General features: G+C 41.1%; 5 protein-coding genes and 1 long non-coding RNA gene across 8 annotated transcripts; 4 read left to right on the top strand and 2 right to left on the bottom strand.

Moving 5' to 3' along the window:
• Positions 1-40: 40 nt before the first annotated feature.
• LOC126313344 (transport and Golgi organization protein 6 homolog) lies at positions 41-5,356 on the bottom strand. The gene is made up of 3 exons (XM_049992294.1): positions 5,293-5,356; positions 1,087-5,202; positions 41-1,020 (listed from the first exon to the last, which is right to left on the bottom strand). The coding sequence occupies exon 2, from the start codon at positions 4,880-4,882 to the stop codon at positions 2,036-2,038; it is 2,847 nt and encodes a 948-aa protein (XP_049848251.1). The 5' UTR covers positions 4,883-5,202; positions 5,293-5,356; the 3' UTR covers positions 41-1,020; positions 1,087-2,035.
• Positions 92-2,699, top strand: LOC126313346 (uncharacterized). Of its 2 annotated transcripts, none has more exons than XM_049992297.1 (2): positions 92-311; positions 434-2,086. In XM_049992297.1, the coding sequence occupies exons 1-2, from the start codon at positions 151-153 to the stop codon at positions 2,013-2,015; spliced, it is 1,743 nt and encodes a 580-aa protein (XP_049848254.1). In that variant the 5' UTR covers positions 92-150; the 3' UTR covers positions 2,016-2,086. The 2 variants fall into 2 exon arrangements, with proteins under 2 accessions (XP_049848254.1, XP_049848253.1); XM_049992296.1 differs by having other exon boundaries at positions 94-311; positions 422-2,699.
• Positions 5,357-5,437: 81 nt separating the features above from the next.
• On the top strand, positions 5,438-6,025 carry LOC126313343 (uncharacterized). The gene is made up of 3 exons (XR_007555112.1): positions 5,438-5,719; positions 5,784-5,866; positions 5,944-6,025. It is a non-coding gene; the product is annotated as an uncharacterized LOC126313343 (long non-coding RNA).
• A 521-nt stretch (positions 6,026-6,546) lies between these two features.
• Positions 6,547-8,353, top strand: LOC126313342 (uncharacterized). Its single transcript, XM_049992293.1, has 3 exons — positions 6,547-6,842; positions 6,994-7,209; positions 7,324-8,353. The coding sequence occupies exons 1-3, from the start codon at positions 6,627-6,629 to the stop codon at positions 8,011-8,013; spliced, it is 1,122 nt and encodes a 373-aa protein (XP_049848250.1). The 5' UTR covers positions 6,547-6,626; the 3' UTR covers positions 8,014-8,353.
• A 336-nt stretch (positions 8,354-8,689) lies between these two features.
• Positions 8,690-11,586, top strand: LOC126313336 (uncharacterized). The gene is made up of 2 exons (XM_049992286.1): positions 8,690-8,790; positions 9,190-11,586. The coding sequence occupies exons 1-2, from the start codon at positions 8,780-8,782 to the stop codon at positions 11,465-11,467; spliced, it is 2,289 nt and encodes a 762-aa protein (XP_049848243.1). The 5' UTR covers positions 8,690-8,779; the 3' UTR covers positions 11,468-11,586.
• Positions 11,145-13,280, bottom strand: LOC126313338 (vacuolar fusion protein CCZ1 homolog). 2 transcript variants are annotated; one of them, XM_049992289.1, is made up of 6 exons: positions 12,935-13,280; positions 12,779-12,869; positions 12,604-12,711; positions 12,392-12,530; positions 12,162-12,331; positions 11,145-12,100 (listed from the first exon to the last, which is right to left on the bottom strand). In XM_049992289.1, exons 1-6 carry the CDS (start codon positions 13,129-13,131, stop codon positions 11,519-11,521), a joined length of 1,287 nt encoding a protein of 428 aa, XP_049848246.1. In that variant the 5' UTR covers positions 13,132-13,280; the 3' UTR covers positions 11,145-11,518. The 2 variants fall into 2 exon arrangements, with proteins under 2 accessions (XP_049848246.1, XP_049848247.1); XM_049992290.1 differs by having other exon boundaries at positions 11,519-12,100; positions 12,180-12,331; positions 12,935-13,131.
• Between the last annotated feature and the right edge of the window lie 135 nt (positions 13,281-13,415).

Below are 13,415 nucleotides of genomic sequence, written 5' to 3'. Positions count from 1 at the left end.
GGCAATCTGCAGACCAGGCGACGGCCAGCTGAATCAGATCAAGGAAAAAAAATGCGTTTTTATTTTTGGCCCATTCGCGTTGATGACACAAACTTCTCGGCAGCTTTTACCGAGCGCCTTCGGTGTACGACAGAGGGGCCGGTCGCGATCATGATTAGCTGTTTTCAAAACTTCGGCTTTTTGGCGGTGCCTCGGCACCTTGTCGCGTCCAGTGGAAGGAGAGACAGCATCTTAAGGTTGAGCAACGCGCGAGCGTGTTCGTCTGGCAGAGATTGGAAGCACAAGTTGAATACCGTGCCTAAGGTTCAGAGGTTCGTCAAGATTCTTTTTTTTATCAGGCGTCGTGAATGAGTTTCGCGAACGCGAGGTCTGCATTCTTGCTGGGTTAGCTGAAAGGAAAAAAAACTTATTGATGCTTCAGGCCGAATTTCAGAAATTTTGATGGCGTCAAACCTACGGCAAAGAACCGCAGCAAGGCGGATGCGGACAGATCGGCTCGCATTTTGACCCGTCCTTTTGGGTTGGGGGATCCAAATGTCCCGAACAGCACGTCATCTCCGCTAGAACGCCTTGAGCAAGGTAGTGTGGCGATGCCTGGCCAGAGATTGTCTGAGAACGAGAAAAACATTTTGGACAAACTCCAAATGCAAAAAGACGCGCTAGAGGGAGCGCCCCAACCGCTGACAGACGGTGCAGTAGTAGATAGCGAAATGCCAGAAGAAGAAGATCAAGAGGAGGAAGAAGAGTTCGAGCCAGAAGGTGATGAGATGGAGGAAGGCGAAGAAGATAACAGCATATACAAAGTCCCGCCGATAAGCGATGCGCCATCCGAAACATTTGATGAATCGGTGGCCAAAGAGAACGAAGTAATTCGAAACACGACCAAATACATAGCTTCTCACTATCGGAAAGAGTCGCCAAGATATGCAAAGAAGGGCCGTCCTTTGCGCACTATTCAATCGGACTATAGACTTCTTGACACAGAAGGAGAGGATCTGATATTGAAGGAATCCGAGTACACTTTAATAAAGAAAATGGAATTAGAAGACGAAATCAAATTGGATCCAGATGTTGAAGATGACGTGCCTTTGGATTACGAGGAAATCATTTTTGCGGATGATCACGATCAAGAACCTTTTGCAAAAAATGACGTCAATGAGTCGGTCACTCACGAGCCCGGACTTTCAAACAACGAAATCCTCCTGAAAAAGATCATGGATCAATCCAGCCCTTCTGAATCCCCTGATGAACCGGACAACCACATCGACACAGAAAAAAGCGTTCTGGGACATTTGGGAAGCCTTAGTTCTGCTCAGATCAAAAGCATTCACCGTATCTTGTCGGGCACAGAACAAACCTACAGCACCATCAATCAATACATCGTCAGCTCAAAGCTCGGTCTGTCCCAGTGCGCCACAGAAATCTTCGAACGTATTTTCGCCGAGAGGCAAAAGTACAAACTTGCCCAAATTCGCAAAACTCGGCGCGCGGAACTCAAAAGAACAAAGACGTTGGAAAAAAGACGTGCCTTCTTCCAAAAAAGAATGGAAACGCAATCCAAAGCCAGAGAGAGAAGAATGCAAGAGTTTGAAAGGCTGAAAAACGACCCAAATATGTTCTACTATCCAGACATCAATTATTGGATATCACGCGAAGATCTGCTGAACCCCATCATTCGAAACGCTGTATCGTCTGTTTACAACAATCCCTCTTGGCCTCATGAGGCCAAAAGATCATTCATCGATCGCGTAAGAAACACTCTCGCGCGACTCGAAAAGGGACCATCCTCAAAGAAAAAATTAATCATCGAAACTGTGACGAACTTCAAATGTGAAGATACCGCAGTACCCACGTCTGAAAAAGATTACGAACACTACCTGGCCATCCCAACCACGGACTGGAACGCCACCATATCCGAAATAGAAGCTCTCATGGAGCCTCTGGACCTCTCAGGCAAATACGACCCCCCTCCCCCACCAGACAAAAAGCAAGACGTCGTTCCGCCACATTCTTGAAAAATTCTGTACTATAATCTTTACTGCTTAAAAATGTTCAGTGACGAATAAAACCCCTGCGGATCCAAAAACTCTTTTCGTTCATCGTTTTCAATATTGGAGGCAACGGCAATATTTAAGCTGTGCTCTAGCTCTAACAAAGCCAATCTCGCATGCTCTCTGGTCACAACGTCTTTGTCTTCCAACTCGACCAAAGCTAATACACTTTTTAGTCTCTTCAGATGCCCCGGAATCACCTTCAAAATATCCTCCGAAAGCCCCTTGAACAGCCGGGTAAGCAAGTAAACTCCACCTCTCCTTACGTGTTCATCCTTTTCGACCACTATCAGCTCGTACATCGTGGCCATTATTTCCTCAATGAAGGGCAACAGCCCATACTTCAACAGTTCGCACGTCTCCGCCAAGTCAGCCAACGCGCTCGCGCGCATCAATGGCTCGGGGTCCTTGTGCACGCTGGTCATGAATAAATGTATGAACTCCTCTCGATATTTCACCAAACATTGTCCCAATCTCCGTGCGACCTGCAGCAACGCCTCGCCAACACTCAACCGTAATTCAAGGGGCTTGGCGTAATTGACGTATTGACCACTTAATAGCGGAAATGCCAGGTCAAATGACACGTCGGCCACAGCCGCCAAGCCCTGTATAGCGCTCAAATAAACGTACGAATCCTCGTTGCTCAAATGCTTGTAAAATGTGTCCATGACTTCCTGTAAACGGCTAATCGTCTCAGGATCCTCCAGCAATAGCAATCTGCGCAAGGATATGAGACCACCTGCTCGAATAGGAGGAACCGGATTCATAATACTGCTCAACGCTTCATCCAGCGTTTCTATATGCGGCCTTTCAACCCATTTTCTCTTTGGCGGGTTCAACGGATCTTTTGGGTCTTTTTGTGTACTTTTTTCTTTCGAATCCCCTTTGGGTGACGCCTGCATTTCGCAGTCTTCTAAAATGCTGGCTCGAAGCGAGTTTGCGGAGGTGGCTATTTGTCGATTGTCGTGGTGCGACAGAACTCTCAGCGTAGTCACTAAATCTACCAGCAAAATCGAAGCCTCCTCTTTTGACAATAGACTCCCAGACACGACCTGTTCTAGTATGGCCAGCGACAAAAGCAGAATCTCCTCAGATTCTGATTGCAGCATGTTCTTCAAAAACAAGCAAATCTGGATCGCATCGCGCAGCACACGCGCGCCCAAGGATTCAGCCATATACAGCACAAATTTTGTCACGACGATGTAGTGTTGAGATGCCAAAGCTATTGCATTGTTCAGACGCTCCAAACTGTCAAAACCTGAATCCAACGAAGAAAGAGAAGCAAGTATACTAGAAGTAAGCAAAACTTGCTCTAAAAGATACAGAAACAAACAGCCTGCCAAGTTACGGCTGGCGCTTCTGTCTTGATCCTCTCCTCTATCTATCAACTTCAAGAATTCCGTCATGTAACGGGGTTTAGTAAGGGAATCCCGAGTGCAAGTTTCAGAAGGATTGAAATCGCTTGACATCAACACGAGCTCGTTCTTTTCTGTAAAACAAAGTCGAAATCCTGGCACCGTACAATGCTTACCCTTCCGTTCGGCGTAGCCATAATTGACACAAAGCCTATTCCAGTCTATCTCGTCTTGGACGCATAAGTAAATCAGCTGCTCGATAGCGACGTCTTTGTCTACCATTGAAAAATATTTCTCTAAAAGCAGCTGTGCGGAGTCCCTTACGCCGAGTATTGAAGCGGTATTTTTCGAAGCCGTTTCTAAACAAGAAGAACTCAGACACCATATTTCAAACAAGACAGGTATGACAGGCGAAAAATCCTGTACGCAAGGTGTCGACAGACATAGCAGCGACAGATCTTTCAAACAGCGAATAATCATGTCTGTACTCATTATAACTTGACCATCCTGAAAACCAATAAAACGGTCAACCCAAGATTTCACGGAATTATCTTTCCATAACTCCGCAATTTTCTCTAACTGAGTGATGCTTGAGGCCTTTTTCTCGAAATTAGGCGCCAACTTCGAAAAAAAATCTCTATCGTTGCCTATTAGTCGGCTCGCATGAAGAGAAGGGTCCTGAACTTCTACAATAGAGGGCTTTTTCTTATGTTCTTCTTCCGCTCCGCAGCGCCTCCTCTGGTTCTCCAAGAGCTGGTACAGACGAGCTGCACTGCCTTGCACCAAATTCAATTTGAATAAAATGACAAAAGGTGCGAACGTGGCACAGGTAACAGGAAGCAATACAAGCTCAACAGCCAGCGGGCGACTGCTTGTTAACATGTTGGAGAATATATAGGCAACCACTTGTCTGTACTTCTCAGATGATCCAGCGTGGTCCTTCATGTGTAAAGTGTTAATCATTTGTGGAGAGATGCACCTCCAATATGTATCAGCGCTCTCATCTTTTGGTATCTTGCTTATAGACTGAGCTATTTGTCTCAGCGTTCGATCGTTAGGCTCAGAAAACAAGAATGCCAAAAGCGTCGAGAAAAATCCTGTTTGATTAGGATGGCAAAGAAGTTTTGTAATCGTCTTTGAAGCTTCATTGATGAGCCATTGAATTTTTGACGATTGTCCACATGCTAATAGGGATACAGTACATCGACACAATATATCTGTAGAAACCATCAGGTCACCATGCAGCATGCGAGTATAAACCGCTCTATATTTTTCACTCGCTTCAGAAGAAACAAGATTTTTCAAAGTAGGGGAAAAGGCTAGATGAAAGACAGCCATCCAGACGTCTATCATAAAATACGGTACAATGACCAAATTTGCAAAGTTTCTGTCCTTTTCAAACACCTCCAACAACGTGTTAGAACACAAAAAAAAGAGCTCGGGTTCATTCTTTGGAAACAGGTGAGACGGCCTCATAGATGAAATTGCCTCAAATTGCTTGCCTCTGCTAAAAGGAATGTTTACTTCGAAGTATGGGATAACCCCCCAAATTAAGATAAGCTCCACCAGGACTTTCTCCCATTGGTACAACTCTGGAAGTATGTGAGACTCAGAATTTTCATGCGTTGCCTGAGAGCGTTCACACTGAGCTTGACTAGATGAAAAAGGTTCGACAAGCAATTCGCATGACTTTGACAAAAATATCTCCCATGTCTGTTTTTGAGTATATTCTGTTTCGGGAGTAATAAATTTCGACTTTATCAGCCTCTCTCGTATCGACTCAGTGGCATCTTTAGCTGTGTAAACATCGACGATGTACTTCCAGTTAGAATTCATATCAACACAATATAAAACAAAAAAAGCCACCTATCTGAATTCCTTTTTACCTTCCGGAATAGGCAAGACAAAGTTTTTAAGTGAGTTTATACGTTTTGTAGTAACGCTAACATCAGCACTAAACATTTTTTGAACAAAACTTCTTTAAAATCAAAATTTACCGTTAAATCGTTATTTTAATCATGCAACTTAAAGTTAAACTATTGAGCAAGAACGGCAAGCTCCCTGTCAGAGCGACTAAATATGCCGCTGGACTAGACATTTTTTCTTCTCAGACTATCACCATTCCATCATGGAGTACTATTAAAGTTCCTACTGACATTGCCATATCTATAGAAAATGGTCACTATGGACGTATAGCATCTCGATCCCATATGGAACTAAAAAATATTTCCGTGGTTGGGGGCGTCATAGACTCAGATTACCGCGGGCCCATCAGTGTACTTTGTTTTAATCATTGTTCAACAGATTACACAAGTACGTTTTCTGACAGCAGATTATTTGTGTAACTTTCAAATGATATAACTGACATATCTTTTAGTCCAAAAAGGCGATCGCATTGCGCAACTTATAATCGAAAAAATTTCCCTAGCTCAACCTGAAAAGGTTGAGGTGCTAGATGAGGTATCGAAATTTACATTTATACAAGAATGTAGACACGTGTAAAACATATACTTACATATCTTTGTTGAAAATCCCAGACTGATCGTGGGGAAAAAGGTTTTGGTAGCACAGGATCTAATTGAAAATTTTACAGAATTCATTATCCGACGTACGATAATTCTTAAATAAACATCAAAAAAATTAAAAATGTCGCATTTATCATGTTCTCTGTCAAAATTCAGTACTTAGTCGAGTGAACATTTGGCTGCTGAAGCGCGGTGCTTTCTTTTCACCAATATGGGCCATAGTACAATCAAGATTTCTTAAAATTATTGCTTCCGCAAAAAAGCAGTTAGAAAGTGTCAAGCAAGCTTTAAAAGGATTCATTCAAAAGTTGCTAGACGGCCAGAAAGAAGCTGCGCTGTTTATTGCCTATAAAAAGACTGGACTGTTTTAAGAGTTTGAGTTGAAGAGATTTGGATACGATTCGATAGCAGTATCGACCAGCTATGACGCATTTTCAGAAATTAGAAGCTGATTACAGTAATGTGTGCTTATCGCAGTAACATTATTTCAGATTCACATCTTGCCAATATGTTTGGTAAGCTATATTTTGCATTGTACGAAAAGCGTCTATTCGTTTTCAAGAAGGACTAGGCCTGTTGAAAAAAAAATAAAGCGAAAATATTTCTTGTACGCCCAGTTTTGTCTTTTCCTTGTCTGCGTACAACCTCAACTTTGTGATACAACAACTTAGTTTTGAATACAAGAATTTTTTTTAATGAAAACAGTATCGCTTCCTTTGGTGGCTGCCGGGTCTCAAGGTCCTAAGCTGGACATCGCGCAGTTCTCGACTTCGAAAACTCTTGATTACACGGCCATGCCCCAGCCTATCATTATGGCCAGAAGTGGCCTTAAAGAGAAAATTGACTCCCTTTCTCAGAGTCAGAAATTTAAAGATAAAGATAGACTGAAGTCTTTAAAAGAAAGTCCTAAGGTACACAATACTTGCTAGAGGGTGACGCACATTTTTTAATTCTTATCCCTCTCACGCGTGGGGACTTAAACGTGTGGTCGCTAAAGCCGATCGGGCATGGTCACTCAGCTGAATTTATCACACAAAACGTACGAACCTTAATTTTTAAAAGGTCTACCCTTGGACAATTCATGATTCAGCTGGGAAAAATGTATTTGAAGGCTATTACGAAGACATAATGGACACCTGCTATGTTATCTTATCTAAAGAAGATAATAAAGTCAGGGTGTATAGCGTCGAAAATTGGTACAAATTTATGCCAAGAGCGCCCCTGACGCAACATCCTCAGGAAGAGCCTTGCAGTATCGCCAAGCTTTTAGAAAAGCGTGTACGGGAGTATATTCACTTCTTTATCAAGCCCCTAAATACCATAGGACTGCACTGAATTTTTTTTTAACATCCGTTTCTGATTGCACTTTTCTGGATTTTTTTGCTTTTGTAGACAAAAGAGCGAAAAGAGAAAGAGGAACGAATACAACGTAGGGTCGAAAACTTTTTAGCTCTTGGTGAATCTGTTCAAGAAGCGCCTGTCCAGATCAATGCGTTTTCTGTTCACGGAAAGACGGTGCAGACTGAGAAGGATTCGGATGATGAAGATCCTGATGTAGGTGCTGAAGGATTAGACTTTAACAATACTTTTGATGACGATGAGGTTAATGTGGGAAGTGCTGGAGAAGAAGAAGAAAACGTTACTACAAAAAAAGACTTATCGAAAACCGGTCGTAACATTAGCAAATTAGTCAAAAGTCTCTTTAACAATAATGAAAAGGAAGACGAATATTTAGATGAAGAGGGAAGCAGCAACGAAGAGGAAAATGTTGACATGAATTCGAAAAGGCGTAAAATCGAAGAAGAAGCGAAAGAAGCTCCCGATTCTGCGGCAAAGAAACCAAAGCTTGACAAAGGAGTCAAGATTACCAAAGAACATTCAGATCAGAAAAACGAAATGCTTGCGAATATTAAAGCACAATTTTTAGTCTCCAATGCACACAAAGTATCCGATATTGTTAAACTGTGTTCTATTAATATAAAGGATCCTATTCAGCTAGCGCTATTTAAAGACATTCTCCAACATAAGCTCGAAAGGAATCCAGACAAAACCTATTCTATGAAAAAAAGACCTCATAATTAAATTCAACAAAATACATCTGAGGATGAACGCCTTGCATTCTTCATCTAAAAACTTAGAAGAATGTCAAACAATATCTGTCAGGATATATTTACTCTATATGTTTCTCGGTACATTTTTTTCATTTGCGCTACGTTTAAATGCCTCTAGAATTTGGAATTCACAAGACAACATCATCTTATCTGCTAGAATCCTGATAAGGTCCGTACTTCGAAATACTACCAAAACAGTTATAGGCTAGAAAAAGACAAAACGAAGCAAATAATTAGAAGCCACGTTTGTCATTCGAACTTCATAAAAGTATGTAAGCTCTTAATAAAAAAACCGCTCAACGCACCAAACCTGAGCCGTTAATACATTTTTTCCTAGTTTTTGCCTTTGGTGTACTATACAGGCAACTGAAAGTTATTATTACACAGATTCACAACCGAATTGAAAAAGAGTGTATTGACATGTAATTGCTTGATCTTTAATACTAATCGACTGTAATAATTGAATTTACGGCAAAAGGTCTATCGCCAAATTCAATTTAAATGAATTTTTTATAGTTTAATACTACAGGGTTCGCATAATGTTTTGTTATTTCCTAATTTCAGCATCAATATAAGTTATTTTTACAAGATGAATAAAAATGTGAATCATAAATTTTTTTAAAAAATCTAGCTCACTAACTGTAACATTTTCTCCAGACAAGTTTTTTATGCATCCATCGTCTCGATCTACTACTTTTTAACTACAAATTGATAAATCTATAATCAAATAAAAAATAATGATATTGAGGTATGAAGGATCGCGAAGCCAGTTGATTTGAAAAAGTTGACATGAAAGCTGGAACTAAGAGTTATTGGCCTTCTTATTGATTGGATTTGCTCTTTTTTAATGCCAGTATAATGATATGTTTGTCTGTTATCTTTTTTTGTCGGTCAGTAGTAAAAATGTGATGATGCTTGACAGGTTAGTATTTGACATGTGAACTGTACATTCTACGAAAACAGGTTAACACGTGCTTGTGCATTTCTTAGTTAATTTTTTGCAGGGCTGTGAATGTATCATATATTAAATGACCTTGAATGTCTATTTTGATATACAGTTTTGACACGTTGAAAATTAACAATTGGACAAAACAGCTTTGTGTAAATTTGCTATTTACAAAAACCCTAAACAAGTTTTGTTCTTTAGCAGGAAGCAATCCAGCGACTCAGCAGAAAATGTAATGCTAAAATTAATGGCTTCTTTAGAGGGGATGAATATTTCTGCAACGAATACAATTCCCAGTAATGAAATATTAGGAAAAGGCGATATCCGTGAATTGTTTTTTTCTGTTTACGTCGGGCGAGTTGATTTAGTTCTCAAAATTTTAGAGTCTGGAATAAGAGTCGAAGAAAGCTTGTTTGGATCCTCGGTCTTTCATATAGCGGCTAGCCAGGGTAGACTGGATTGCTTGAAAATTTTATTGGAGTATGCTGCGAGAAGCGGAAAAAGAGAGAGAGGAGAAGACAAAAGCAAAGAGAACACAGAAGAAAATGTAAAAGATTATGTTGATATGAAGGATAACTACGAAAGAACGCCGTTATGGTGGGCTTCGCATTCTGGATATTACGAAATTGTAGAGTACTTATTGAGTAAAGGTGCATCAACGGACGCGGTGTGCGATCAAAACTTTGGAAGAACGACTCCACTAATTGAAGCATCAAGAATGAATCATTATTTGGTTGCCAGGATGCTTTTAGAAGCAGAGGCATTTGTCGATGCATGTGATGTTTTTGGATTGACATCGCTTCACCATGCTGCCATAAATGGAAATATCGAAATGCTACAGCTACTTCTAAAGCATGGAGCGTTCATAGATGCTCAATGCCATGTAATCAAGTCTACACCTTTAATTCAAGCGGCCTACAATGCGAAGCCTAGTGCTGTCAAGTTCCTGCTTAGTAACTTCGCGGATAGTTCCATCTCGCTGTACACACTTGAGTACTGTCTCTCGCCACCTCCTGACTACGTTCTGGTAGCATTGCGACCAGATACAATCGCAAAAATAGATCAATTGAGATTCGAGTGCTTCTCCGAAATCATCGCTACATTGGGACTTTTATACGAAAACGTACTGACATCGTTTCAACAGCTACCATTCAATGACTATGCCAAACCGTCTTCTAACATTACATTCGACTACGAACCCAACGAATATTTTTATTTCAGGTTCTCTAATCATTACAGAACTGTCCCACATCCGTTGGTCTCTTCGCAAGAACGACTAAAGAGCGATTTAGCCAATCTTTTCAAATATCTGCTCAAAAACGTCTCGCTAAAAAACTTCAGAAATATTCCCGTTAGACAAATCGCATACATTCAGCCCTACAACATCCCGACTTGGTCACCACTGTTCAATCCTAAAAGTGTTCCAAAGACGCAAATATGGCAAATCTTATACAAAAAGGGCATTTCATCCTATCCTATCTTGTTGATGGTAAAATATTTGCACTGTCAATGCAACGTTATTCAAGAAATATGTAAAAAACAAGATTGTTGGTCAAACGAAGAGATAGATATACTTGTCCAACTGGCTTACATTTCCACTGTGGTAGGTATTGTCTCGCTATCATCAAGATCCAGACTTAAAATTCTCGAGTTAATCTCCCCAGAAAATGCTATATACATGTTTTATCTGTCCTACCTCTACAGATGGAAATCTTTCCAGAGATTTCTGCATGTGTATATTCATAAGCTGTTCTCCAGCGTACCGACCAACTCGCTCCTGGAACTGGCAAGCGCTCAAATTCCAGCTACCAACATCAGGAACGTCATCTATTCGAGACTGGCCGTACTGAACAAATGCCCAGTTCCGCACAGTGCCGAAGATTGGGACAAAAAAAATCTTACGGATGACTTCAATTGCTTCTATAACATTCATAATGCCATGTCCAGGGCCATCTATGACCGACGCACTGCAGACATAGTCTTTACTGTTCAGGAAAAGCCGACCTATACCATAGAAAGCGAATGCATCTTTCCAGCGCACAAAATCCTAATTAAACACAGATGCCCAAAAATGCTAAAATTTACCAAGATATGCGGGACTGCAGGATCCGAATCGTCGAAAGGTTCGATTTCACTTCCTGTCTATTTCCTTCGCTTTTTAACTATGAACGCCCTTCATTCACTTCTAGTTTATTTGTACACAGGGCAAATTCAAATTATTCTCCAAGAACCTGTTGACTGCTTGAGCATTTTAGTCTACTTAGATAGTATATGGGTGGATACGGACAAGCTGAATTGTGACGGATTTAACCTGCTAACAGGACACTGCAGAAACGTCATAGCAACCATGTCCTATGAGCAAGCGCAGACTCTTCTATCTTCCACATCCCCATCTTCTGATAATGCTATAACAGAATATGCCAGAAGAAAGGCTGAACAGCGAGTCTCTAGCTTCCAAGGCATCGGAGGCGCAAACTGACGGACTCTTTTCTCGTTGCATTGCTCTTGCCAACGTTCAGCACTAAAAAAACTAGCTCATAAACGCAGATTGAAATTTGTACCTTGATAAATACTTAGCTTGCTTAAAAGCCGAATCAAGAGATTTTGCATTTTTTAGTATGACGTAAAATTCCTTATAATCGTTTCGTTGACCAACAATCCATACGTTGTTGTATATTTTGACATATTCGCCTATCACTCCATTGACCCCTCCCTCTAATTCCTCATGCATGTCTAACAGGATGTTGTTTACATACCTGTTCAATTCAAGCGTGCGGGGCTCTAGACTCGTTTCTAAAAGTAAATTTATTTTGTTGACGTAGATGTATAAAAAGCCTTCAAATGCGGCTTGGCCAATATGTTGGTTTCCCAAATTAGAAAGAAATTCGAGGCGAGGCTGCAGCGCTTCTTTCAAGTCCTCGTATAGCGCTTTGCTTACGTCCTGTGGGCTGACAAGAAAAATAAGCGCAACGTGCATGTCGTAGTAGACAACAAGCTTGTATGGGTCATCTTGCTCGCCAATATAGATTGTAGGTGCGGTGGTGTTTGAACCATCCTGCAAAGTGTCGAATCCATGTGTAAATGTTTCTGTAATTTTGTGCTGCATGTCCCTCTGAATAAAAGCGAGGTCAGCATATATCTCAAGATGCAATAGCTATAAAAGAATAACTTACCCAAAATTGATACAGAACCTTGGTTTCATTCCGCTGTAACCCGGTCCACATTACGTATTCCTTGTATAGGCACAGGCTGTATTTTATGGCATCGAACTTAGATTCAATTGTATGCATGCAGTTGACGGTGCGGAGATAGTCAAATGCACTTAGATAAAGAAAGGATACTCCTGAGAAATTCAAGGACGTCAGTAATGCGCCCGATAGCCATGTCACGTTGACTCACATACCATTTAATGTTTCAAGTATGTCAAAGTCCTCAACGTCGACTCTCTCGACGATTTCAGAGAATCCAGCCGACACCGTCCGAAACAACTCGGCCTTGCCTCCCTTACTTTTCAATGTGCGCTCAAACGAGCCATTGAACAGCTGATACGCAAGACAATGTAAGCGAGACGACAAGTAAAGTTTGCAATGCGTGCGTGAACTGAAATCTTCGTACTCGGTATTGTTGGTACATTTTCTTAAGAATTTGGGAAGTTCCTAGGCCGACACTGTCGCCGCTGGTAGTATTGGCGTCTTTTTTGTCTGCACATGGGTTTTGCGTTATCTTTTAAAAAGAGCATGTTTAGAAGGGAGATGACGGTGCTGTGCAAGTTTGAGAACAAAATTCGTACCAAAATCATCCAGTAATTGGTTTCTGGACTGTAGAAGGTCCACCTTGCTTTTTTGGTTTTCATAAAGTCGCATTTAGTGGCTGTGAAATTCCTGATTAACTTTGTTATTAAGAGATTTTACGGCGGGTTTGTTTCAAAGAATCTCAAAAACTTTACTTTGTAAGATTAATAAGCGCCTCACAAATTCCGACATTGTTTTGCTGCATTGTGGGCTCAGCATCAGCGGGGTGGTAGTAGATTATTTTTTTGTAGTGTTCCTCTTCCAGCAGTCCGAATGTAGGGTTGAAAATAAAGAACGCTCTCATGGAAGATGTTTCGTAGTTGTTGAGCGGCTCTAACTTCAACGGTGGCATTTTGAATGGAGCGCAAAAGTCGGGCGGGCACTGCAAACTAGATCGGATAAAGGAACTTCAGCAAATCCAAGAACAGAGACAGCTGGAAGTAAGACCCATAATCGAGCGATTCGGATATACTTCAATGTACGAAGGGTCACAGGTTTTATGTTGGAGGAGTATGATTAAAAGGCATGAACGAGATTTTTAGAAAAAAGTTTGAAATTTTTTGTTGAGAACCCAAAAAAACGGATTTGATGTACGGAGAGACGGAGAGGATTGAGGACCTATCCAATAGTACATGA

This window comes from Schistocerca gregaria, unplaced genomic scaffold (assembly GCF_023897955.1).
Source record: "Schistocerca gregaria isolate iqSchGreg1 unplaced genomic scaffold, iqSchGreg1.2 ptg000473l, whole genome shotgun sequence".
Lineage (NCBI taxonomy): Eukaryota > Metazoa > Arthropoda > Insecta > Orthoptera > Acrididae > Schistocerca > Schistocerca gregaria.
Note: the sequence above shows the minus strand (reverse complement) of the source record. Positions and strands in the feature narration are given on the sequence as shown.

Bases quoted from the DNA above. Each gene is read 5' to 3' on its own strand.
- LOC126313346 (XM_049992296.1), top strand. From the start codon at position 151: ATGATTAGCTGTTTTCAAAACTTCGGCTTTTTGGCGGTGCCTCGGCAC. The intron at 312-421 runs GTTCGTCAAGAT...TTGATGCTTCAG, and splicing joins ACCGTGCCTAAGGTTCAGAG to GCCGAATTTCAGAAATTTTG.
- LOC126313344 (XM_049992294.1), bottom strand. From the start codon at position 4,882: ATGAGGCCGTCTCACCTGTTTCCAAAGAATGAACCCGAGCTCTTTTTT.
- LOC126313342 (XM_049992293.1), top strand. From the start codon at position 6,627: ATGAAAACAGTATCGCTTCCTTTGGTGGCTGCCGGGTCTCAAGGTCCT. The intron at 6,843-6,993 runs GTACACAATACT...AATTTTTAAAAG, and splicing joins CTTTAAAAGAAAGTCCTAAG to GTCTACCCTTGGACAATTCA. The intron at 7,210-7,323 runs GTACGGGAGTAT...TTGCTTTTGTAG, and splicing joins CCAAGCTTTTAGAAAAGCGT to ACAAAAGAGCGAAAAGAGAA.
- LOC126313338 (XM_049992289.1), bottom strand. From the start codon at position 13,131: ATGCCACCGTTGAAGTTAGAGCCGCTCAACAACTACGAAACATCTTCC. The intron at 12,531-12,603 runs GTACGAAGATTT...CTTGCGTATCAG, and splicing joins AAATGTACCAACAATACCGA to CTGTTCAATGGCTCGTTTGA. The intron at 12,101-12,161 runs GTAAGTTATTCT...GCTTTTATTCAG, and splicing joins AGGTTCTGTATCAATTTTGG to AGGGACATGCAGCACAAAAT.